The 25,746-nt window shown below is 42.5% G+C and overlaps 1 protein-coding gene across 1 annotated transcript in view; it reads right to left on the bottom strand.

The window, feature by feature from the left end:
• Positions 1–25,470, bottom strand: part of NLRP9 (NLR family pyrin domain containing 9) — a gene marked incomplete at both ends in the record, with an annotated part of 61,421 nt that extends 35,951 nt beyond the window's left edge. Inside the window, 4 exons of the mRNA XM_080703760.1 lie at positions 7,133–7,300; positions 9,835–9,996; positions 11,005–12,547; positions 25,104–25,470. Coding sequence (XP_080559886.1) covers positions 7,133–7,300; positions 9,835–9,996; positions 11,005–12,547; positions 25,104–25,470 — 2,240 coding nt within the window. The remainder of the gene's footprint in view (positions 1–7,132; positions 7,301–9,834; positions 9,997–11,004; positions 12,548–25,103) is intronic.
• Positions 25,471–25,746: the final 276 nt, after the last annotated feature.

Genomic DNA, 25,746 nt, shown 5'->3' with positions numbered 1-25,746 from the left:
TTCTTCATCGGTTACCAGAATACTACTATATCCTTACTACCTCTAATCCCTAGTATACTCTGCTCTACGAAATGCATACTTTCATTCTATTCGACTCTGAGATTTTACCCTATTCTTCCATTCACTCCTGCACTTCCCTCCTTCCTCAAACTGCACTGTTGAATACAAACTCCTCTTAGATATACCAGCAGACACCTAGAAACTGAGAGAAGTCTACCAAAAGCAACAAAGGCGAACATCTGAAATCATAAAAAGGAGGAACAACAAAGGAGCAATGAGCTCCCACAACTCCACATTTACAGAACCTGATAACACAGAAATTCAGAGATCTCCAGAAGGTCAAGTCAAGAATGTAACTGTAGAAGTAAGACAGGAATTCCAAAAAGAATTTAGAGAGAGTCTGAAAGAAATAAAGGATGCAATCATTGAAGTAAAGGCATCTATTCAAACAATAAACAATTGCTTAGACCACATGGAGAGTAGAATCTCGCTTGACAGCAGGAATTAGACATTGAAGAAATATGGGCCCATTTAAAAAGATCCAACTTAAGAATTATTGGCATAGAGGAGAGAAAAGAAGGTGAAACCAAGGGGCTCAACAATCTCTTCAATGAACTAATAGCAGAAAATTCTCCAAACACTGAGTAAGATATTGATACACAGGTACAGGAAACTTACAGGATCCCCTTTAGACAATATCAAAGAAAAGATTCTCCATGCCATATATATAGTCAAAATGACCAATGTAGAAGTAAAAGAGAGAATCTTAAAGGCAACTAAAACAAAAGACAGAGTGACATTCAGAAGGAAGCCAATCAGAATCACTCCAGACTTCCCAAACCAAGAAGGGCCTGGAGTAGCATATTCCAAACTCTAAAAGAAAATAACTTGCAGCCAAAATTTCGTACCCAGCAAAACTATCTCTCAAACTAGAGGGGAAATAAAAATCTGCCATGAAAAACAGAAGATCAAAGAATTTATGTCTTCAAAACCAGCACTAGAGAAAATACCCAAAGAGATTAAGTACAAAGAAGAAACAAGACATACATGACAGAACCAGAGAAACAAGAATTTCTATCCAACAGACAAAAAGAAAAACAATATTTCAAACAGAAGTAAAATCTCAACATGTCAGGAATTAAAAATCATCTCTCAAGAAATTTCTAAAAAACAAATGAAAATAGAGATACAATATATCAAAATCTCTGGGACACACTGAAGGCAGTATTAAGAGGGAAATTTGCCGGGTGTGGTGGCGCACACTTGTAATCCCCGCACTTGGGAGGCGGAGACAGGAGGATCCTGCAGGTTCGAAGCCAGCCACGCTGGCTTAAGAGACCCTGTTTCCAAATAAAAAAAATATAAAAATAGGTCTGGGAGTGTAGCCTGGAGGTAGAAGGGATTCCAGGAACCCTAGTACCATCAAAAAGAAAAAGAGGGAAATTTATAGCACTGAGTGCTCATATAAGACAGAAAATCACCAAACAAATAACTTAATGATACACCTCAAAGCCCTTGGAAAACAGGAGTAATCTAACCCCAAAGCTAGTAGAAGACAGGAAATTGTTAAAATCAGAGAAGAAATAAATGAAATAGAGAATAAAAAATGATACAGAAAATCAACAAAACCAAAAGCTGGTTCCTCAAAAAAATTAGTAAGATAGATAAACCACTAGCCAGTCTAATTAAAAAAAAAAAAAGAATCGACCCAAATTTTGAAGAGATGAAAAAGGAGATATCACAAGAGACAGTGCAAAAATCCAGAGGATTGTCAGAAATTACTTTGAAAAACTATACTCCAACAAAATGAAAAATCTGGAGGAAACTGACAACTTCCTAGGTAAATACAACCTTCCTAAACTAAGTCGAGAAGACAAAGAAAACTTAAACCACTTAGACCAAACAATATCAATCAAAGAGTTTGAAACAGCAATAAAGACCTTACCATCTAAGAAAAGTCCAGAACCAGATGGCTTCCCAAGTGAATTTTATAAAACCTTTATAGAAGAGCTAATCCCTATATTCCTCAATCTATTTCATGAAAATAGAGAGAAATAGAACTCTCCAAAATACATTCTACAAAGCCAACATCATATTAATACTAAAACCAAATAAAGATAGTTCAAGAAAAGAAAACTATAGGCCTATATCTCTGATGAACTTGGATGCAAAACTATTAAACAAAAGACTAGCAACACGCATTCAAAAACCACATCAAGAAAATCATACACCATGACCAGGTAGGCTTCATCCCAGGGATGCAAGGCTGGTTCACCATACAAAAATCAATCCATGTGATTCATCATATAAACAGAACCAAAGATAAAAATCACATGATCATTTCAATAGATGCTGAAAAAGCCTTTGATAAAATCCAACATCCATTCATGATAAAAACACTACAGAGAATCAGAATAGAAGAAACATACCTCAACATAATAAAGGCAATCTACAATAAATCCACAGCCAACATCATATTAAATGGGGGAAAAACTTTGAGAATTCCCCCTAAAAACAGGAACAAGACAAGGATGATGTCCATTATTACCACTTCTCTTCAATATAGTACTTGAGACTCTAGCCAGAGCAGCAAGGCAAGAAAAGGAAATCAGAGGAGTAAAAATAGGAAAAGAAGAACTCAAACTCTCACTATTTGTAGATGACATGATACTATACCTAGAAGACCCAACAAACTCAACCAAAAGACTTATAGAACTGATCAAATTCAGCAAAGTATCTGGATACGAAATCAACCTTAAAAAATCAGAAGCTTTTCTGTACACCAACCATAAATCTACTGAAAAAGAAATTCAGAAAATACTTCCACTCAGGATTTCCAACAACAAAAAAATACTTAGGAATAAACTGAATCAAAGAAGTAAAAGACCTCTGCAAAGAAAATTATAAAACACTGAAAAGATAAATCAAAGAAGATCTTAGAAGATGGAAAGATCTTCCATGTTCATGGATAGGCAGACTAAACATCAAGATGGCCATACTTCCAAAAGTTATCTACAGATTCAATGTTATACCAATTAAATTACCAAGATCATTCCTCACAGACATAGAAAAATCAGACCTTAAATTCATTTGGAAAAATCAAAACCCCAGAATAGCTAAAGTAGTTCTCAGCAACAAAAACCATGTAGGAGGAATCACAATACCTAACTACAAAGCCACTGTAATAAAAATAGCATGGTACTGGCACAAAAACAGATACATAGACCAATGGAGCAGATTACAAGACTCAGAAACGAAACCACACACTCACAGCCAAATGATATTTGACAAAGGCACCAAAAACATACAATAAAACAAGGACAGTCTGTTCAACAAATGATGTTGGCAAAACTGATTACCCAAATGCAGAAAAATGGAATTGAATCTCACCTTCTCACCCTGCACAAGAGTCAATTCAAGATGGATCAAAGACTTGGAAATTAGACCAGAGACCTTGAGGCTCCTTGAAGAGGGCATAGGTTCAACACTGCAACACATAGGCACAGATAATATCTTTCTCAACAAGACCCCATAAGGCACAAGAAATTAAAAGGCGAATCAATGTGTGGGACTGCATGAAACTGAAGAGCTTCTGTTCAGCAAAGGAAACTGTCAAGAACCTCAATCAAGAGCCAAAAGAATGGGAGATTTTTGCCACCTATTCCTCAGACAGAGGACTAATATCTAAAATATACAGAGAGCTCAAGAAACTCTACACCAAAAAAGCAAATACTCCAATTTAAAAATGAGCAAATGAGCCAGGCATGGTGGCACATGCTTGTAATCCCTGTGCTTGGGAGGCAGAGACAGGAGGATCGCGTAAGTTCAAAGCCAGCCGCACTAGCTTAAGAGACCCTGTTTCCAAATTAAAAAAAAAAAAGTATAAAATAGAACTGAGAGTGTAGCCCTGAGGTAAAAGGGTTTCTAGGAACCCCAGTACCACCAAAAAAAAAAAAATGGGCAAGTGAACTTTATTAAGAAATTCAAATGACTAATAAATACATGAAAAAATGTTCAACATCATTGGCAATCAAAGAGATGCAAATCAAAACTACCCTGAGATTTCACCTAACTCCAATTAGAATGACAATCATTCAAAACACAAACAACAGATGCTCATGAGGATGTGGAGGAGTGGGAACTCTAAAACACTGTCGGTGGGATTGCAAACTAGTGCAACCACTTTGCAAAACAGTAGGGAGGATCCTCAGAAGAATGGGAACAAATCTACCATTTGATCCAGCAATACCACTTGTGGGTATCTACCCAAAAGAAAGCAAACCAAACTATCAAACTAATCCATGCATATCTATGTTCATAGCTGCGCAATTCACCATAGCCAAACTATGGAACCAACCAAGATGTTCATCAACAGATGAATGGATTACAAAACTGTGGGATATGTACACAATGGAGTTTTACTCAGCCATTAAAAAAATATATACAATTACTGCATTCTCAGGGAAATGGATGGAACTGAAGGACATTACACTAAGCAAGATTAGTCAGTCACAAAAAGTAAGAAATCTGGTGCTTTCACTAATATGTGAAAGCTGAAGTGAAATGGTCAAAGGAGGAGCTCCAGGTGAAAAAGGAGATCCTATAGAGGAGAAAATAAGGCAACCTAACTGAGGGTATGGGAGGTGGGGAAAAAGGCACATGATGTATTTAGACAAATGTATCAATATCAATCATTAAGCCAAGTATGGGAGGGAGGGTTGAGGAGGGTAGGGGGTGGGGATTGGATGGGGGCTGACTGGGTGATGTGTGCATGTATATCTACACAATTTTTTTATCCCACTATGATGTATGAATACAATGCACCAATAAAATAAAAATAAAATTAAAAATTAGAAAAGACTAACTATACAAATTCAGAGTGATTGAATATAGTAGGCATGATGCATAAACCATTCATATCCTTAGCATTAAGACTAAAAAATGAAACAATAACTATATTAATATATTAAGGAACAGGCAATAGACAGAAAATAGAAAGATATAAAATGGATATCGAAAATTCAAAATGTGAGCTGGGCATGATGGCACACATTTATAATTCCAGTAACTGGGAGGCTGAAACAGGAGGATCGCAGGTTCACGGCAAGCCTCAGAAACTTAGTGAGGTCATATACAACTTAGTAAAAGCCTATTTCAAAATAAAGAATTAAAAACAGAGGTGGGGGTGTAGCTCGGACGTAGAATGCTCCTGTGTTCCATCCCCAGTACCAAAAAAAATTCAAAATGTGAGCCAAGTATAGTAGAACACATCTGTAAGCTCAGAACTTGGGAGGCAGATCACAGGTTCAAGGCCAGCCTCAGCAACATAGCAAGACCCTGTTTCAAATTAAGAAAATAAAATAAAAATAGGCCGAAGAGTATAACCTAGAGGTAGAATGCTCCTGGATTCAATCCCTAGTCCAAAGAAAACGTTTTTAAAAATCCATAAGTGAGACATGTTGGTGCACACTTGTAATCCCAGTGCTTGGGAGGCTGAGACAGGAAGATTTTGTTTGATACCAGCCTCAGTAACTCACTGAGACCCTATTTCAAAATAAAAAGGGCCAGGGGTATAGTTCAGAGATAGAACATCCCTGGGAAGAAGAGAAAGGAGAAGAGTCACACTACCCTAGAGTACTATGCCAGGTAGAAGAGGCTTCTCGATCCCAGCACCATTGCTTTCTGGGGGCTGGGTTCCATTCTGCACACACCATGAGCTTTTAGCAGCACCAGGACTCTACCCATTAGAGGCCCAGCAGCACCCTCACCATGCAGTTGAGACAATCATGTCTCCAAACATTGGCATCCTCCAAGGAACAAACTGACCCATACTGACCACCAAGTTGGACCCGACTGTGGAATCTCCCTCCACAATACCCAACGAGGGAGGGAGGGAGGGAGGAAGAGAAAAGAAAGGAGCACAGCTCATTTCCCCAAAGAGACAGCAACTCCAAACACAGCACATCTACACTTGACTCCTGCCTTTCTTGAATCTGCTACCCATATCTTACCTATATGCAGTGCATGAAACATTCAGCAAATGGCATGACTACGAAATGGAGCCAAGTTCTAAAGTGTTTTTGCAAGATCTCCCACATGAAGAGTTAGAAGAAAAAGCTGCTGTGAAAGGGACATAGTTGAAATGATCAGTGTGACCTTTATCAACCCATGTGCTGTGCTACCTGTGCACAGAGCCTGCTCTATGAATGCCGAGGCTCCATGCACGACTTCTGCGCAGTGTTCAAACACATGCGTTTGCAACAGTCACTGCAGACTAGAGACCATGGGCTGGGAGACAAGAGCACATTCTCCGAGTGAGTTCATGAGCTGGTACTGTTCACTGTCTCAATGACCTTCCTGGACTATTTCTGCTGGGAAATAAATTGACTCTGCCTATTTTAGGATGAGGACAGCCCAGGTCACTTTCAAGAGTAAAAAATTGCATTGAGCAAGTAGTCTCTCTCTCTCTCTCTCTCTCTAGTCTCTCTCTCCCTCCCTCCCTCATCTACCAGGTCAGAAGAGCATGCTGTGATCTCACCCACACACTCGTGAGTGTTTTCATAAATATCCTTGGGACAGCCAGGCATGGTGGTACACGCTTGTAAATCCCAGCATTCAGGAGGCCAAGACGGGAAGATCATGGTTCGCAGACAGCCTCAGCTACTTAGTGAGGCCCTTTGCAACTCGGTGAGACCCTGTTTCAAAGTAAAGAAAAAATTGGGCTGGGGGTGTAGCTCAGAGGTAGAATGCCCATGGGTTCATCCTCAGTACCACAAAAAAATAAAATAAAATATATTAATATCCTTGGGGGAAATGGAGTTCTAGACTTGGCTGACTGGAGGGCAAAAAAAAAAAATACTGGGCAAGATGCCTGGAGCCTTGATCTGGGGTGGGAAGGTGTAGGAGTGGAGAGGTTGGGAGGTGGGGTGGTAGGGAGTGAAGCCCGCCTTCTAAGAGAAGCCTCATCCTCTACATACAACCCATCTTTCTACCCAGAAGCCTTAGAGACTGAGAAGATGGAAAGCAGGAGAGGTGGAGGCTGGCCCAGGGACCTCCAGAAAGAGAAAACAAAGTCAAACCTCACATTACACGCCGAGAGCAGAGCAGGTAGCCCCTCAGCCCACAGACTCACATCAGCTTTTCAATGTTGTTCATCGGGTGCATGAGTGCCTCACACAGGGACTTTACCCCGTCTCCGGACATACTGGTCCCATACAGGTTCAGGCACTTCAGGTGAGCATTATGAAGAATCACCTTGAAAAAGTCTGGGTCAAGGCCAAAGTGGGGCATGAAGTTACACCTGTAGAGACAAGGAAACGGAGACTCATGCCAGAAGGTGCAAGTGCAAAGCTAGGCCCCTCTTGCCCGGGGGCCTCTTCTTTCCAGACTTAGCCTCGAAGAACTGCTTTTGGAATTCTGGTTACTCCTCACCCCAAGTTATTTCTCACCGGGATTTTCAGATGCCAGACAAGCACCAAGACTCAGCTGCTCAGATCTCCATTTCCCCCTGTCTCTCCCTGTGCTTTCATATAATACCAGAGGCATTTATTAGGAAACTCAGACTTATCTCATCTTAAACTCTTGAGCCCTCAAGGACATGGACAGATCATGTTTGTATCTTGTTGCTTTCCAAAATCCAACACAGTCCCTCAAGCACAAGAGACGCTCACCATTCGTTCATTCATTCAATTTTGGTACTGGGAATGGAAACCAGAGGCCATCTACCTCCAAGCTACACCCCCAGCTGTTTTTGTTTTGAAACAGGTTTTAACTTGCTCAGGCTAGCCTTGAACCTGCAATCCTCCTCTGCCTCCCAAGAAACGGGATTACAGGTATGTGCCACCATACCTGGCAAGATGTTCACATTTTGTGTGTGTATGTCTGTGTGTGTGTGTGGTACTGGGGGTGGAACCCAGGGCCTTTTCTATCTCCAGGCTATACTCCCAGACCTTTTTTATACTTTATTTGTAAATAAGGTCTAAGTTGCTGAGAGCCTCACTAAGTAGCTGAGGCTGGCTTCCAACCTGTGCGATCCTCCTGTCTCAGCCTCCCAAGCGCTAGGATTACAAGTGTGCACCACCATGCCCAGCTAGATGTTCACATTTGGTTTTTTTGTTTGTTTGGGTTTTTTTTTTTTTTTTTTTTTTTTTTTTTTTTTTGGTGGTACTGGGGTTCCTGGAAGCCCTTCTACCTCCGGGCTACACTCCCAGACCTATTTTATATTTTTATTTGGAAACAGGGTCTCTTAAGCCAGTGAGGCTGACTTCTAACCTGCGCGATCCTGTCTCTGCCTCCCAAGCGCGGGGATTACAAGCGTGGGCCACCACGCCCGGCCTAGACATTCACATTTGAATGAATGTTTCCGACTATGCACTCCAAGCAATGGAACCGTTTCCACTTAGGCACTAAGAGTATTTTTAAAGGATGAAGCTTTGTCATGATCATAGACCTTGGCTCTGAAGTTAAAAAACACTGGATACAAACTTGGCTTTTTCTCCTTTTTTTTGTAAGGTTGGAAAAATTACCCAATGCCTTTGTGGTCCAATTTCTTCCTGATACAAATAGATCTTGTCACAGTATTAAGAACATAACAGGCCAGATGTGGTGAATGCTTGTAATCCCAGTACTTGGGCGGCTGAGACAGGAGGATCGCGTTTGCAGCCAGCCTCAGCTACTTAGTGAGGCCCTCTGTAACTTAGTAAAACCCTATTTCAAAATAAAGAATAAAAAATAAGGTTAGGGGTGTAGCTGAGAGGTAGAACGCCACTGGATTCAATCCCCAGTACTGCAAATAAAATAATAATAATAATAATAATAATAATAATAATAAATTGTTTACCAATAGAATGTCCCTAGAAAAATTTCATGTATTGATGTTCAGAGTTGATATAATTAAATCATGAGGGTTATAATCTCAGGTGGATTAATCCATTGTGTTTATTGGGTGGTAACCTAGGCAGGTGGAATGTGACTGAAAGATATAAGTCCCTGGGGGTATGGCCTTAGGAGCTGTGTATGTGTCCTCTAATCCCCTTCACTAGCCCTCTTTTGCCTGCAGATGCCATACCCTGAGCTCCACCAGTGTAACCAGGCCTGACCTGGACTGAACCCCTGAAAACTCCGTAACTGTGAGCAAATAAACCTTCCTCTAAGTTGTGTGGGCACAGCAGTGGAAATACCAACTGAAATATATATACAGATATAGGTATTTGTAAACCAGATATAAAGGTGTTTGCAAATCAGATTAAATACAGGTATATAAACATTTGACACATTAAATTTTTTTGTGTCGTACTGAGGAATGAAATTGGGGATAGTCTACTTCCAAGCCACACCCTGTGGCCCGCTTTTACTTTTTATTTTTAAACAGAATCTTGCTAAGTTGCTAAGGCTGGTTTTAAGCCTGTGATCCTAGCCGGGCGTGGTGGCACATGCTTGTAATCCCCACGCTTGGGAGGCGGAGACAGGAGGATCGCATAGGTTTGAAGCCAGCTGCTCTAGCTTAAGAGACCCTGTTTCCAAATTAAAAAAAAAAAAAAAAGTATAAAATAAGTTTGGGAGTGTAGCTCGGAGGTAGAAGGGCTTCCAGGAACCCCAGTACCACCAAAATAAAAAAATAAAAATTAAACCTGTGATCCTCCTGTCCAACTTCCCAAGTACTGAAATTACAAGCATGTGCCACCAAACCTGGTTAAAATTTATATATGCAAGTCTCAGTATTACTCTACTGAACACTGTGGAGTCTAGCTCTGCATTTATAAACTGGTCTTCTCCAAAAAAATTCAAAAGAAAACTTTGTCATCTACTTAAAGAAAAGGTTCATATCAAACTTACAGCAAGCTTTGGAGTTTACAGTCAGGATGGGCTATGGCTTTCGTAAGAATCTTCTGGGAGTTATCATTGAAACAACAGTTTTCCAATTCCAAAACCTGGAGGTTTGGGCTGTTGATAAACACTTGGCAAAAGGCTTTCCAAAAGTGGATAACCTCCTTGTAACTACAAGAGAACATAGACCATGACTTTCCAGTGGCTAAATTCAATTTGAGACATTCCCCAAACATACAATTCCCAAAGTTCCACAAATCTGATAGCCAGCCTCGGACAGGGAGAGCTCAGCCAACGAAGCCGAATCAATGTGGCCTAGTAGTTAGAGAATCTGGAGGTGAGATCAGGTAGGATTGAACTTTAGTGAAACTGCTCACTCCCTCTGTGACCCTGAATGATCTATCAACCTTGTTCTGTCTCCATTTCCTGCTCTATGCAGGGGAGGATAATTGACAGCTATGTGAACAAGGGTTGATATTTGGGTGAACAAGATACTGTATCCCAGAAAGCATCATGAAAGATACTGTGCACTGCTTGTAATCCCAGTATTTGGGAGGCTGAGACAAGAGGATCATGGTTCATGGACACACTCGGCTATATAATGAGGCCCTTTGCAACTCAGTGAGGCCCTATTTCAAAATAAAGAATAAAAACTAGGGCTGGGGGTGTAGCTTGGAAGTATAATGTCCCTGGGTTATCCAGAGAAAAGAAAGGAAGGAAGGAAAAAAAGAGAAAGAGAAAGAAAAAAGAAAGAGAAAGAAAGAGAATGGAAGAGAGAGAGAAAGAGAAAGAAAGAGAAAGAAAAGAAAAGCTAGATAGATATTGTACATCTGAGAGTTGGTGGGCCCATGGCTGCCCCCCCAGGAAAGGAGCATGAAGACCCCAGAGGCCCCCAGTGTAGTCGCTAGGACATGCACAGAGAGTTACAAAGCAGTCATGACAGCAGTAAGAACTGCTCGCTCTCCATCTCAGATTGGCCCTGGGAAGTAGGTAAAGAGCTTACTCTTTAGAGACGGAAAAAGTTCAGGAGGTTGTTGTCCAGTGCCACATGGTTAGCAAAGAGCATCGCCAGGGCCCCACAGGAAGCCTGTGTCACTCTCATGACAGCCTCCACGCTCTTAGGCATAGAAGCCATAAAACACCCAGGAGCAAACCACGGCATGGGGTGGGGGCACTCACCTTCGGCTGGATACAGCATTCCTCGAGAAAATCGTCTGTATGCACAGGTGAATTTTCTTCAGGGTTGGACAAAATTGTAGGCAGAATGAAGCTATCGTTAACGGGTCCACATCATCGATACTGAGGTAAATTTCTTCAAAGAGACCCATCACCTCTCTTACAAAGGCTTCATTTTGGACTTCAAATAAACCCTCGAACAGTTCATGGAAATTCACCACTCTCTCGATGGCCTCGCGTTCACTTAGGTCACGCAGGCTCTGATTCATCTCCTGCTTGTACTCTTTGGACGTTAGAAAACCCAAAGATGTCTCCAGTACATGTGTCATTCTTTCATTTGAAATTGAAAACAGAAGTAACTTCACCTGGGACAAGTGGGCTTGAGCTTGGGTCAAACTTGCCGTTATAAGCTGGGTTACACTGCCGATGACCGGGTTAGGACCATCCGTAGGTTGTCTGAGCACATAATACAGGGCAGCAAAGAATGCTTGCATGGACATGTGGTGAAAGATAAAGTAAAATTCCTTCCTTTGAAAAATTTTCATGCTCAGCCACATGGAGACATCAGATTGAGAGATCCCTCTCCTCCCAAGATCCTCCTGGCAAAACATAAAGGTCTGCGTCCACATTCCCTCTGCAGCCAGGGCACACAGGCTTGTGAGCCGAGCTCGGTCCCTCCTGGTAGCGCAACTCTCATTTCTTACTCTGAACGCGCTGATTAAAAAGGAAGCATATAAACCTGCATTGTTTATACAGATGATTTCAGGTTCTTCTCCAATATCCAGCTGCCGTTTTAAACAAGAACAGACCAGCCAGCACGTGAGGGGGCTGCTGCAGAGGGAGAAGAGGGGTCCTAAGGACCTCAAATACCGGGTGGCTTGTTCAGCTTTCTTACTGTCACGGAAGAAGTAGTAGACGTAGGACTCTCTCATGCTCTCCGTTAATTCACGGAAGTGTATGTCCCTTGGATTATGCAGTATGCCGTAAACTTTTTGCCAACCTATTTTTCCCAGTGCCAGAAGAAGAGAGGCTTCTGGAAGCATTCTCCTGCGCAGCAAACTGCTCAGGATGACCTGTGCTGGCTGTCGCTGGCTCCAGTCATTGCACAGGTTAGTCTGAGCCCACATGTCAAGTCTCAGTTTCTCAAAGCCATCCATGATAAACAAGATTCTCTCTGGCTGGGAAAACATGTCATTGATGACCTCCAAAGACACAGGCCAGCTCCTGGAGACGAGTTCTGCCAAGCTCGTCTCCATGTTAGAGTTCAATTCATAGACGTTGAAGAAGAAAACGAACGTGAACCTGTCCTTCCACAGATTACCCTCTGCCCATTCCAACATTGCTCTCACCAAAAAGGCTGTTTTACCGGTTCCTTCAGGACCTGCCAGGACTACGGTGATGGGCTCAGCACCTATCCTACTTATCAGTGAATACTCATAGTTACGAGTGTCCTTGTAAAAGCCAACAGGGACTGGAAGACACATTTCCCTATCCCAGATGGAATGAAATTTTTCCTTCATGTGCCTCTTGTACGGGTTTCTTCTATCTAGGTTAAAGAGAACGGGATATAAAGAGACGGTTTCGAGTCTTACACTCCCCAGGATGACTCCTACAGATTTAGCTGGACTGGCCCAATGGCGGATCTACTTCCCTGGTTGACCGATCAGACTGGTTCGTTTGGTTTGGAAGGAACATAACCCGAGATCCTGTCCATGGAAGCAAGTGAACAGAACTGGAAACCCGCCTCAGAATTAAGCTGCTGCAAAGTGTGAACGCTTGAGCATTACAGTCCAGACTGAAACAGGGTGGTACCTCCCCATTGGAGGGTCCATACACACCCATCTGCAGGGCATCTGCCAGGAGTAAGGGCTTCAAGAATTACTATTGATTCTAGAGAGTTGATGCCTTCAATAATCCACTAAGTTTTATTCTATTCCCACATTACCAAAAATAATGGTAAGAGTTCATATCTCTTGATGAATTTAGATTAATGAAAAAATGAGGGTCAGGTGCCCATTTCTTCTTTGTGGCTTGAAACCATGATTTCTACTGTTCCTAACGCAATGGCTTAACTGTGCTTAGTTTCAGAAATGCACTCTTGAACTATCTTTCTTCCAATCTGCACATACTCCACTCTGGAAGCACCAAGTCAGGGGATATAGAAAAGAGGTGCAAACACACAAGGGGCCTTCCCTTGAACTGAGGAAAGAGCTCTCTCTAAGGGAAGAAAGATCTGCAGGTAACTAAAATACACATGTCCTGCAAGAAAAACTCCAAGACATTTCTCAGAATGATCATATCACTTCAATGACTTTTTTTGGGGGGTGGTACTAGGGATGGAGCCCAGGGGCATTCTACCTCGGAACTACACCCCCAGCCTTATTTTTTATTCTTTACATTTGGAACAAGGTCTCACTAAATTGCAGAGGGCCTCACTGAATAGTTGAGGCTGTCCGCAAACCCTCGATCCTCCCGTCTCAGCTTCCAGAGTACTGGGATTACAAGCATATGCCACCATACTCGGCTACTTTGTTGACATATTAAAAGGACTCCTTACAACGAAAAGGCATCACATGTAGCTTTTAAAGACACTGGGATCTGGAAACCTTCAGATGATGGAGGTTGATACAGGAGGATACTTGGGAAGCTGATACAGGAGGATCACAGGTTCAAGGCCAGCCCCAACAACTTGGCAAGTGTCTCAACTTAGTGAGACCCTGTTTCAAAATAAATAAAAGGAGGTATAGAATAGAGGTGAAACGTTCCTGGATTCAATCCCCAGTACAAAAAAAAAAAAAAATTCTAGTTTATCCCAGGAATAGTGTATAGTGTCCTTTTATTCCTATATGGGTGCACTATAATTAGAGGTCAGAGTGAGATTCAGAGCGATACACGCATACATCACTTGTGTTTCCAGCTATATCCCATCCTGTCCCCCGCATCTTTCCCCCCGTATGTGTTGAGTTTACACTATTTTCGTATGTGGACAAGCATTATTTGAATTCTTTCTTCTATCCTTTTTCCCTTGCCCACCTCCTTCTCCCAACCCCCTTCCACTATTCTACTGGTTTCTCTCATTTAACTAAAGTCCCTTTTAGCGCCAGGCGTGGTGGCGCACGCTTGTAATCCCCGCGCTTGGGAGGCGGAGACAGAAGGATCCTGTTTCCAAGTAAAATTTAAAAAGTATAAAATGGGCCTGGGAGTGTAGCCTGGAGGTAGAAGGGCTTCCAGGAACTCCAGTACCACAAAAAAAAAAAAAAAAAATAGCCGGGAGTGGTGGCACACGCTTGTAATCCCCGCACTTGGGAGGCAGAGACAGGAGGATCACGCAGGTTCGAAGCCAGCCACGCGCAGGCTTAGGAGACCCTGTTTCCAAATAAAAATGTAAAAATAGATCTGGGAGTGTAGCCCGGAGGTAGAAGGGCTTCCAGGAACCCCAGCACCACCAAAAAAAAAAAAAAAAAAAAACAATAAATAAATAAATAAAATAAAATCCCTTTTTTTCCCCCTATCTCTCTAGTTTCCACATAAGAGAAAATGCTTTACTTTCTCAGAATGGGTGATATTACATAGCATAATATTTTCTAGTTACACAAAAATGATATGTTGTATCCACTGTGGGTATATACCACATTTTCTTTATCCATCCATCTGTAAACAGACTCCCTAGTATATGCTGGTGGGTATGTGGGGAAATGAGAACTCTTATACACTATTGGTGGGACTATCAATTAATACAACCACTGGAGTTCAGTATGGAGGTTTCTCAAAAGACTAGGAATGCTTTACACTAAATAAAATAATAAAAATTAAAAAAATAACCCAATCAAGAAATGGGCAAGAGACTTCCGGGAAGATGGCAACCAAGAAATGCGGAGCTTAAGAGCCCCGCTAACAAACAATCTCCATTACCACAAAATCAGCGCCTTTCATAGCCAGAAAACACCATCACCAGAGAAACAAAAAATCACTAGGCTCCAGAGAGAAAGCGGACTGAGAACAGAGCTCAGAGCCACAGAGGAGATACACCGGTCTCACGCCTGAGGATGCGGCAGCAGCGCCATACTGCCAGCGGCAGCAGCGAGTTCACTGGAGGGCTACAGCAAGCCAAGGTGAGCCGCTGCAGAACAGCCAGGCGGGATTTTTCAGCGCAGGGAGCATCTAAAGCTCCCAGTGGCTGAGCTCAGAACACGCTGCAGGGACTCAGAGTGGAACTCAAAACCAAGAAGAAATAAGCCAGCCTCACGGCCGAGGGCGTAGCAGCGGCGCCATATTGCCATCGGCGGCAGCAGCAGCAAATTCACCGAGTCCAGTACAGCTACATCTGCGAACTCAAGAACAGTGAGTCAAATTGCAGGCCACAGAGGAGAAATCCCAGTACTGTACTCCCTGGGACTTGACCCAGTGGGGTAGTGGTGGTGGCAGAGATATCACACCATAGGAGAACGTGCAACCTGGCACCACCCCATAGTTTAAAGCAGCCTCTATCGACTCCCTGGGTCGGAGATTCTGTGATACAACCCAGTAAAGGAGTAGTGGGGTCTGAATACTACAGTCTTGAGATCCAGAGCACCTTAAGTGAAGTCATAGTGACCCAAGGGAAGAACCCAAAGAAGGCACAAACTTCCAAAATCACGGGAAAGAGGAATAACAATGAAGCAATGAATGCCCACAACCCCACAACATCAGAACCCGATAAAACAGAAAATCAGAGATTTCTAGAAGATCAGGAAAATAACTGTAGAAATAATAGAGGTGCTTCGAAAAGAATTCAGAGAGAGCCAAAAAGAGATAAAGGATGCAATTAATGAAGTAAAGTCCTCAATTCAAAGCACAAACAACCGATTAGACCACATGGAGAATAGAATCTCGCTCTTAGAAGATGATCATTCCAAAAATGAACGCATAGTTTCTAATCTAGAAAAATATATCCAACAGCAGGAATCTGACATTGAAGAAATATGGGCCCATTTCAAGAGAGCTAACCTAAGAATAATTGGAATAGAGGAGGGAAAAGAAAGTGAAACCAAAGGGATCAACAATCTCTTCAAGGAAGTAATAGCAGAAAATTTTCCAAACACAGAGCAAGAGGTTGATACACAGGTCCAGGAAACTTATAGAACTCCCTTTAGACAGGATTGGAGAAGAGGATCCCCATGCCACATCATTGTCAAAATGACCAATGTGGAAGCCAAGCAGAGAATCTTAAAGGCAACAAAAACAAAGGGCCAAGTGACATTCAGAGGCAAACCAATTAGAATCACTCCATACTTCCCAAACCAAGTCATGAGAGCCAGAAGGGCTTGGAGTAACATATTCCAAACTCTGAAAGAAAAAAACTTCCAGCCAAAAATTTTCTACCCAGCTAAACTTTCTATCAAATTAGATGGAGAAATAAGAAGCTTCCATGACAAACAGAAACTGAAGGAATTTATGTCTTCAAAACCAGCGCTAGAGAAAATACCCAAAGAGATTAACTACAAAGAAGAAACAGGTAACACACACCAGAACCCGAGAAATAAGATTTTCCATCCAACAGACAACTAAGATTGGTTATCTGTGGAGATTCATTATTTATGTTAGTCTTTTACCTATTTCTAAATTGTATTGTTTGCCTTTATTGTTGTTAATTTTTAGGATTTCTAGTTGGAATATTAATATACCTTCAGATATAGCATTTGGAAATATTTTATCCAATTCTATTAGTAACTTAACTCTGTTTACATTGTCTTTGGATATACAATATTTTTTTATTTTTTAGGGAGTTTGTATACTCTTCTGTTGCCTGTGCCATTGAAATCATATCCAAGAAATCACTGCCAATTTCAATGTTGTGAGGTTTTATGACCCAGATTTTCTTCTAAAAGTTTATAGTCTTAAGAATTATATTTAGGTCTTTTATCTATTTTGAGTTAATACTTGTATATGGGATTAGGTAAGGGTCCAATTTTATTCTTTTCCATGTAATTATTATTTTTCAACAATATTTAGTTAAAAGATTATTATTTCCACCACCAAATGTTCGTGGAAACCTTGTCAAAAATAACTTGACAATATAGGGAAGAATTTAGCTCTACGCTTGTATTTAACTCCAATGGTTTATATATCTGCCTTTAAAACAGTACTAAACTGTTTCAATTATTGTAGCTTGATATGGTTTGAAATCAGAAAATATATATCTTCTAGCTTTGTTCTTTTTCAAGATCGTTTTGGGTATCTAGAATCCATATTCCATATTAGGATAGATTTTTTCTGAAAAATAAATAAATAAATGTATGATAGTTTCACAAAAAAAAAAGAAAAAATATTCTCTGGTAAGAAAAAAGCAAAAAGAAATATTGAAATGTTATCTTTAAGTCATCAAAAGCTTGGTATCAGACAAATGAAACTGTTATGTGAGATTATCATTTTTAATTTTGGATAAATTGCTATAATACTAGATGTCAACCACTAAGCCAAGCATGGGAAGGAGGAATGGGGAGAAAATGGGGTGGGGATCGGGTGGGGGCTGACCTGGTGATGTGTACATGTATGTCTACAAAAGTTTGTATCCCACTATGACGTATGAATACAGTGCACCAATAAAAAAAAATAAAAATTTAAAAAAAAAAAAAAAAAGAAATGGGCAAGCCAGGCGTGGTGGCACACGCTTGTAATCCCAGCATTCGGGAGGCTGAGACTGGAGGACTGTGGTTCATGAACAGCCTCAGCTACTTAGTGAGGCCCTCCACAACTTAGTGAGACCCTTTTTCAAACTAAAAAAATAAAAAATAGGGCAGGGCGTGTAGCTTGGAGGTTGAATGCCCCAGGTTACATCCTCAGACCCGGAAAAAAAAAAAAGGCAACTGAATTGAAGAGACACTTCACAAAAGAGGTGCAAATGGCCAATACATGTAAAAATGTTCAACATCATTAGCAATCAGAAAGATTCAAATCAAAACTACACTGAGAACCAGGCAGGTGGCTCATGCCTGTAATCCTAATACTTGGGAGGCTGAGAAAGATTGAGAAAGATTGCAGGTTCAAGGATAGCCCCTGCAAGTAGTGACACACTAAACCTAGTGAGACCCTGTTTCCAAAAAAGAAAACAGTCTGGGGATGTAGCTCAGAGGTAGAATGCATCTGGGTTCAATTCCCAGTAAAACACACACACACACACACACACACACACACACACGAAAGAAAAAAAGAAATTGGAACTCTTCCACACTGTTGGTGGGATTACAAACTAGTTCAGCCACCATGGAGATCAGTGTGGAGATTCCTCAGAAAGCTAGGGATGGACCCACCACACGATCTGGTTATACCATTCCTGGGTATCTTTCCAAAAGGGTTAAAACCAAAGAACTATAGTAATATATGCATACCCATGTTCATAGAAGCACAATTCACAATATCCAAGTTATGGGACGAACCTAGGTATTTACCAACGGATGAATGGATTACAAAATTATGGAAAATACACACAATGGAATTCTACTCAGCAACATAGAAAATTATGTCATTTGCAAGAAGATGGAAGGACCTAGGGAACATTATGTTAAGTGAGATTAACCAGTCACAGACAGAGAAAGGTCAGGTGTTTTCTCCAATATGTGCAAGGTAGGGAGTAACTGGAATACGAGAGGGATTCCAGATAATGGAAGAGAAACCTCAGTGAGCCAGGGAGGTGGTCTAAGGGAAGGGGAGGAGGAAGAATCTGAGTTTCATTAATGGAAATACTACCATTGACTACGTGTACATATGTGAATACCAAGGTCAATCCCAGTATTTTTTTTGGTGGTACTGGGGGTGGAACCCAGAGACCTTCTACCTCTGGGCTATACTCCCAGACCCATTTTCTACTTTTATTTGGAAACAGGGTCTAAGTTGCTGAGAGCCTCACTAAGTAGCTGAGGCTGGCTCCGAACCTGTGCAATCCTCCTGTCTCAGCCTCCCAAGCGCGGGGATAACAAGTGTGCGCCACCACGCCCGGCAATCCCAGTATTCTTTATTGGGAAAAAGGTAAAAGGGGAGGCTAGAGGGGCACCACCAAGTGGTATGTGCATGTATGTCATTGTCAACATGATTACTGTGTGTGTACGCGCACACATGCGGTACTGCGGATTGAACCCAGGGGCATTCTACCTCCAAGCTACACCCCCAGCCTAATTTTCTACTCTTTACTTTGAAAGAGTCTCACTAAGTTGTGAAAGGCCTCACTAAGTAGCTGAGGCTGGTCTCGAACCTGAGATCCTCCCATCTCAGCCTCCCAAGTACTGGAATTACAAGAGTGCTCCACCATGCCTGGCTCATGACTTACATTATGTGAGACTATAGGGCACCAATTTGTCGGGCGTGGTGGCACACGCTTGTAATCCCAGCATTTGAGAGGCTGAGACAGGAGGATCCGGGTTTGTGACCAGTCTCAGCTACTTAGTGAGGCCCTCTGCAACTCGGTGAGACCCTGTTTCAAAATAAAGAATAAAAAATAGGGCTGGGAGTGTAGCTCAGAGGTAGAATGCCCCTCGGTTCCATTCCCAGTACTGAAAAAAAAAAAAAAAAAAAAGACTAGGAATGGAACCACCATATGACCCAGCTACACCACTCCTATCTTTCCAAAAGAATTATTAAAGTTGGAATACTACAGTGATTCATGCCTACCCATATTTATAGTAGTACAATAATCACATTATGGGACCAACCTAGGTGTCCATCAACAGATAAATGGATAAATACAGGAGAGAGAGAGAGAGAGAGAGAGAGAGAGAGAGAGAGAGAGAAGAGAAGAGAAGAGAAGAGAAGAGAAGAGAAGAGAAGAGAGAGAGAGAGAGAAGAGAGAGAAGAGAGAGAGGAGAGAGAGGAGAGAGAGGAGAGAGAGAAGAGAGAGAGGAGAGAGAGGAGAGAGAGAGGAGAGAGAGAGGAGAGAGAGAGAGATACTGAGGGTTGAACCTAGGGACATTCTACCTCTAAGCTATATTCCCAGCCTTTATTTTCTTAAGATAGGGTCTAAGTTGCTGGAGTTGTTCTCGAACTTGTGATCATTCTGTCTCAGCCTCCCAAACACTAGGATTCCACCATGCCCAGATTTCTTTATTTTGAAACAGGGTCTCGCGAAGTTGCTGAGGCTGGCCTTAAATCTGCATTCTTCCTGACTCAGCCTCCCAAATACAGGGATTATAGGCATGTACCTCCATGCCAAGCTTAAATAGTGTGTGTATGCGTGTGTCTGGCGGGGCGGGGGGGGGGTGATACTAGGGATGGAACCCAGGGGTGTCTAAGTCCGAGCTACACCCCCAGTCCTATTTTTTATTCTTTATTTTGAAACAGGGTCTCACTGAGTTGCAAAGTACCTAAGTAGCTGAGGCTGTCTGAACCATGACCCTCCTGTCTCAGCCTCCCGAATGCTCGGATTACAAGCGTGTGCTACCACGCCCGGCCTAGAGTTATTTCTAAAAGGCAGTTCTGGTGATGCTGAGACCAGCTTAACTGCCGTCAGTAACTCCCCACTACTTCTCTTGCTATCCTTCTCAACATACAGCCCTGTCAAACTCTAAGGAGACGACTCACCTCCAACAAGCCACATCATTCCCGATCCTTTGCAGTATCCTCATGCATTTCCACTCTGCCGGGGACATCATTTACAAAAGTGATTCAGACTCACCAATCAAGGAAAACAAGGAAAGAGGGAAAAGAGGAAATCTGCATAGGCCAATGAGATTGGTATCGTATTTTTTAAAAAGTATAAAGTCAGGCATGGTAGCAGCCCTGTAATCTCAGTATCTGGGAGACTCCAACAGGAGGATTACTTTTTTTTTTTTTTTGGTGGTACTGGGGTTTCTGGAAGCCCTTCTACCTCCGGGCTACGCTCCCAGACCTATTTTTATACTTTTTTTTTTTTTTTTTTAATTTGGAAACAGGGTCTCTTTAAGCCAGCGCGGCTGGCTTCGAACCTGCTCGATTCTCCTGTCTCCGACTCCCAAACCCGGGGATTACAAGAGTGCGCCACCACACCCGGCTGAGGATTACAAATTTAAGACCAGCTTCTGCAAATTAGACCCTGATTCAAAAATAAAAAATAAGGCCAGGAGTGATGGCACACGCTTGTAATCCCTGCGCTTGGGAGGCTGAGACAGGATTGCACATGTTCGAAGCCAGCCTCAGCTACTGAGTGAGGCTCTCAGCAACTTAGTGAGACCCTGTTTCCAAATAAAATATAAAATAGGTCTGAGAGTATAGCCCAGAGGTATAAAAGCCCCTGGGTTCTACCTCCAGTGCTGCAAAAACTAAATAAATATATATAAAAAGAAACTAAACAGGGCATGGTGGATCATGCTTATAATTCCAGCATCTGGGAGGCTGAGACCGGAGAGTCACAGTTTATGGACAGCCTCAGCTACTTAGTGAGGCCCTCCACAACTTAGTGAGACCCTGTTTCAAAATAAAGAATAAAAAATAGGGAAGGGGTGTATGTCAGAGGTCGAATGCCTCTGGGTTCCATCCCCAGACCCCACCCAAAAAAATAGGGCTTGGGGAGCTGGGCATAGTGATGCACGCTTGTAATCCCAGCATTGGGGAGGCTGGGACAGGAGGATTGAAGTTCAGAAACAGCCTTAGGTACTTCTAGTGAGTCCCTTCGCAACTCAGTGAGACCCTGTCTCAAAATAAATAAAAATATAAGGCTGGGGGTGTAGCTTGGAGGTAGAATGCCCCTGGGTTCAATCTCCAATGCTGAAAAAGATTAAAAATTTAGGATGAGGGGAGATCAGAGCACTCTATGAAAGTATTTGTAAAAGGTAACAACTTTAATAAATATTTTAGCCGGGCGTGGTGGCGCACGCTTGTAATCCCCGCGCTTGGGAGGCGGAGACAGGAGGATCGCGCAGGTTCAAAGCCAGCCGCGCTGGCTTAAGAGACCCTGTTTCCAAATTAAAAAGTATAAAAATAGGCCTGGGAGTATAGCCCAGAGGTAGAAGGGCTTCCAGGAACCCCAGTACCACCAAAATAAATAAATAAATAAATAAATATTTTAAAACACTTTAATATATAAAGAATGTTAAAAGCATGGAAGATACATCAAATAGAAAAGGCTATAGATTGATCACACAGGGTAATTTCCACATGAGAGAACCGAACAGAAAATGTGAATGGATTTAACTACCTTACTAAAAAAAAAAAAAAAAAAAACTTTTAAGTGTGCTTATAAATCAAAAGTTAACCCTATGCCGGGCATGATGGTACATGCTTGTAATCCCAGTACTTGGGAGGAGCGCAGGTTCGAGACCAGCCTTAGTAAGTGGTAAGGCTTTTATCAACCTACTGAGACCCTGTTTTTTGTTGTTGTTTTGTTTTTGCGGTACTGGGGATAGAACCCAGGGACATTTTACCTCCGAGCTACACCCCCAGCTCTATTTTTTCTTTATTTTGAAACAGGGTCTCACCGAGTTGCAAAGGGCCTCACTAAGTAGTTGAGGCTATCTGCAAACCGTGATCCCTCTGCCTCAGCCTCCCAAAGGCTGGGGTTACAAGCGAGCATCACCACGCCTGGCTGAGACCCTGTTTTGAAATAAAAATTAAAAATAGGGCTTAGAGTATAGCTCAGAGGTAGAATGCCCCTGGCTTCCATCCCCAGTACCATTAAAATAAGTAAATATACATCATTTTAACTGAACGTTTGCACTAAGCTGTTTTCCTTGTGTCATTTCATACCCAACAAACTTCACTCGAGAGCCTCTGGGCCATGTAAACCCCAGAGCCTAAGACAGTCCATGGCAAAGAGCAGGTGGCCTCAGATGCTCCGGTGCATCTCATCTGGTTCATGGGTCTCTGCAGCCATGTTAACACAGCAGGGTTTCTCAACCATGGCACTATTTGTGTTTGGGGCTGGATCATTTGTTGGTGGGGGAGGGGGTCTTAAGCACCGAGAAGCATCCCAGGACTCTACCCACAACATAGCAGCGTCCTCCCGCTTAATTACCACAAGCCCATAGTAAGGGGGTGGGGGAATGTTCCTCTTGAGTCAGTAGCCTATCAGGAGGAAGAAGCTCACCAAGGAGACTCCAAGGTCATCGAGGCCAGAGAGGGCTCTGTGGATAAGGGTACTCCTGAGAACGACTTGACTCCATGCCCAGTATTTCTAGAGCAGGAGCCTGAAGGAGACAGGCCGAAAGCCTCCCTCCCAGGCAGCCATGCTCTGTGCTCAGAGAGAAGGACCGTTTCCTGCTCAGAGGTCACATTTTAACGATGCTTACAAACAGTAGCCTGTTTGTCCTTGCTAGAGGATGGGTACCATCCTCCTCCTCATTTTACAATCAAGGAAATTGAGGCACAGTGTCCCTGAGCAGCTTCCACCAGATAATAAGGGGCCCGACTCAGATTCGAGCCAGACAGCTGGTTCAGACTTGTGGTCACTGTTGGGGGACAAGGCTCACATTTCTGTCAGTTCTGTTTAGCCTCTGAGCAGAAGGCATTAATAGCTTTTGCTCAAAGATTACAAACAAGAGATGGCCCTGGAATGTGGAGCTGGTCCTGCTCTTTCTAGAACAGCAATTCCCTGGAGAGACGTGGAGAGTCCTCTGTCTGAAAAGGTCCCAGGAGTATAAAGCAAGAGCATCTCTCTCCTGCTCAGACAACCACAGAAAGAAAGCTCATCTTAGCTGGACAGGGTGGTGCACACCTGCAATCCCAGTACTTGGGAGGCTGAGACAGGAGGATCACAGGTTCAAGACCAGCCTCAACAACTTAATGAGATCCAGTTTGAAAATAAAATAGGGCTGGGGATATAACTTACAGATAGAATGCCTCTGGGCTCAAAAAAAAAAAAATTAAGAGCCAAGTGTGGCAGCACATGCTTGTATTCCCAGTACTTGGGAAGGTGAGACAAAAGGATCGCAGGTTTGAGGCCAGCCTCAGCTACTTAGTGAGACTCCATTTTAAAATAATGAAAAATAGGACTGGGGGTGTAGCTCAGATGTAGAATGCCCCTGGGTTCAATCCCTAGTAATGAAAAAATAAGGCAAAACACCATCATACTTTCAATTACATGCAAGGTGAAATAAAGGACATTTTATCTCATAGTCTGAAAAATATTTTTTTTTTGGTTGTGGTGGTACTGGAGATTGAACCCAGAAGCATTCTACCTCCAAGCTATCCCTGCCAATCCTATCTTATTTATTTTGAAACAGGGTCTCACCAAGTTGCAGAGAACCTCAATGAGTAGCTGAGGCTGTCCATGAACCTGCAATCCTGTCTCAGCCTCCTGAGTACTAGGATTCCAAGTACTGGGATTCCAGACATGTACCATTACTCCCTGTCTAATCTTCCTATTTTCTAAAAATAAAATACCACCCTCCTGGAAGAGGGAATAAGTCCCATCAGTGAGTCCATCAGGAGAGTCAGGAATCATGCCCATCACTTTTGGAGGGTTCTTCTAACACAAGCAACACTGCCTGACCCCAAGTTTTCTTTTTGATTAATTTTGTTGAGCCATGATGAGAGTGAAAACATTATAAGAAGTGTTTCCTGTGATTGCCAGCACATGAGCTCTCTACAATTATTTCCTAAATTTAGGACCTGCCTAAACCCTTGAGCATATCTGGTCAAAAGGATGAGCAAAGCCAGGCATGGTGGTGCACACCTGTAATCCCAGTATTTTGGAGGCTGAGACAGACAGGAGGATCACAGGTTCCAGGCCAGCCTCTTCAATATAGCAAGCAAGACCCTGTTTCAAAATAAAAGGAAAATAGGGCTGGGGAAGAAGAGAAAGAAAGGAAGAAAGAAAAAGAGAAAGAAAACACAACTGCTGAAATAGAACTCGAGCTCAGTAGACAATCAGTAAGAAACAAATTCCAGGTCATCTCCTGCCATAAACTGACTTAGCTTCTAGCAGAAAAGCAGAGAGAAACTCCTTAGATCCAACCCTGAGGATTGGATTAGGATACTCTCTCCAGTTCACAGCTGGCCTAAGACCAGTATTGGCTCCTACGACCTCTGAGCTCACACACTGACCCCCAACCCATCCTCAAGCAAGGGAGCAGGTGGATGGATGGTCATTCAATAGTAACATCACCTTTATGGCATGACATGCCTGGGCGGCCCTCCCCCCACGCTCCTCCCTCACTTACGTTCTATCTCTTCCTTAATCTTCTCCCAGAGATCGACCCGGTTGATCTGTAGAAAGAGGCTCATGGTCAATTCCCATGCCTGTCCGCCTGGGTATCGCTGGTCCAAGAGCCTAGCCAGGTGTTCTTTTGAAGCCTTCTTGAGCTCAGCCCAGGGAATTGGTATCAGCTGAAACTTCTGAGGCTCTGCCCTGAGCAGCTCCTTAAATCTCTTGAACTCTTCCCTGGTGAGCTCTCCCAGGTACCACAGCAAGCCCAACTCAGGAAAAAAGAATTGGGCCATCTTGTCCCAAAACTGTAAGCTCAGACGGCTCCACAGAAAATATGAGATCTTCAAAATCAAGGAGTGATACCTGAAGAAGAACGACATGATTAGGGAGTCAAGTCTCAACAGCAAAAGGGGGCTCAAAAGTATCAATGTCATACAATTCTTGTTTCAAACACATATACACATCTATCCAGCCTTGTCTGTAGAGGAAGCTTTGTACGTCAGCTTTCTGTGATGATGCATAGGAATTCAATGCTAGAACTAAAAATGTAGTTTGTGCCAAGTAGCTGTCAGGGAGAATGGTAACTAGCTCAAGCCATAACAAGACACAGATTTATCAGCAGAGGCAATGAAGGAAACTTGGATTACTTTTTTAAT

Source organism: Muscardinus avellanarius, assembly GCF_963383645.1.
Source record: "Muscardinus avellanarius genome assembly, chromosome: 10".
In the NCBI taxonomy this organism is placed as follows: Eukaryota; Metazoa; Chordata; class Mammalia; order Rodentia; family Gliridae; genus Muscardinus; species Muscardinus avellanarius.
This window is presented reverse-complemented; position numbering and strand designations above follow the sequence as displayed.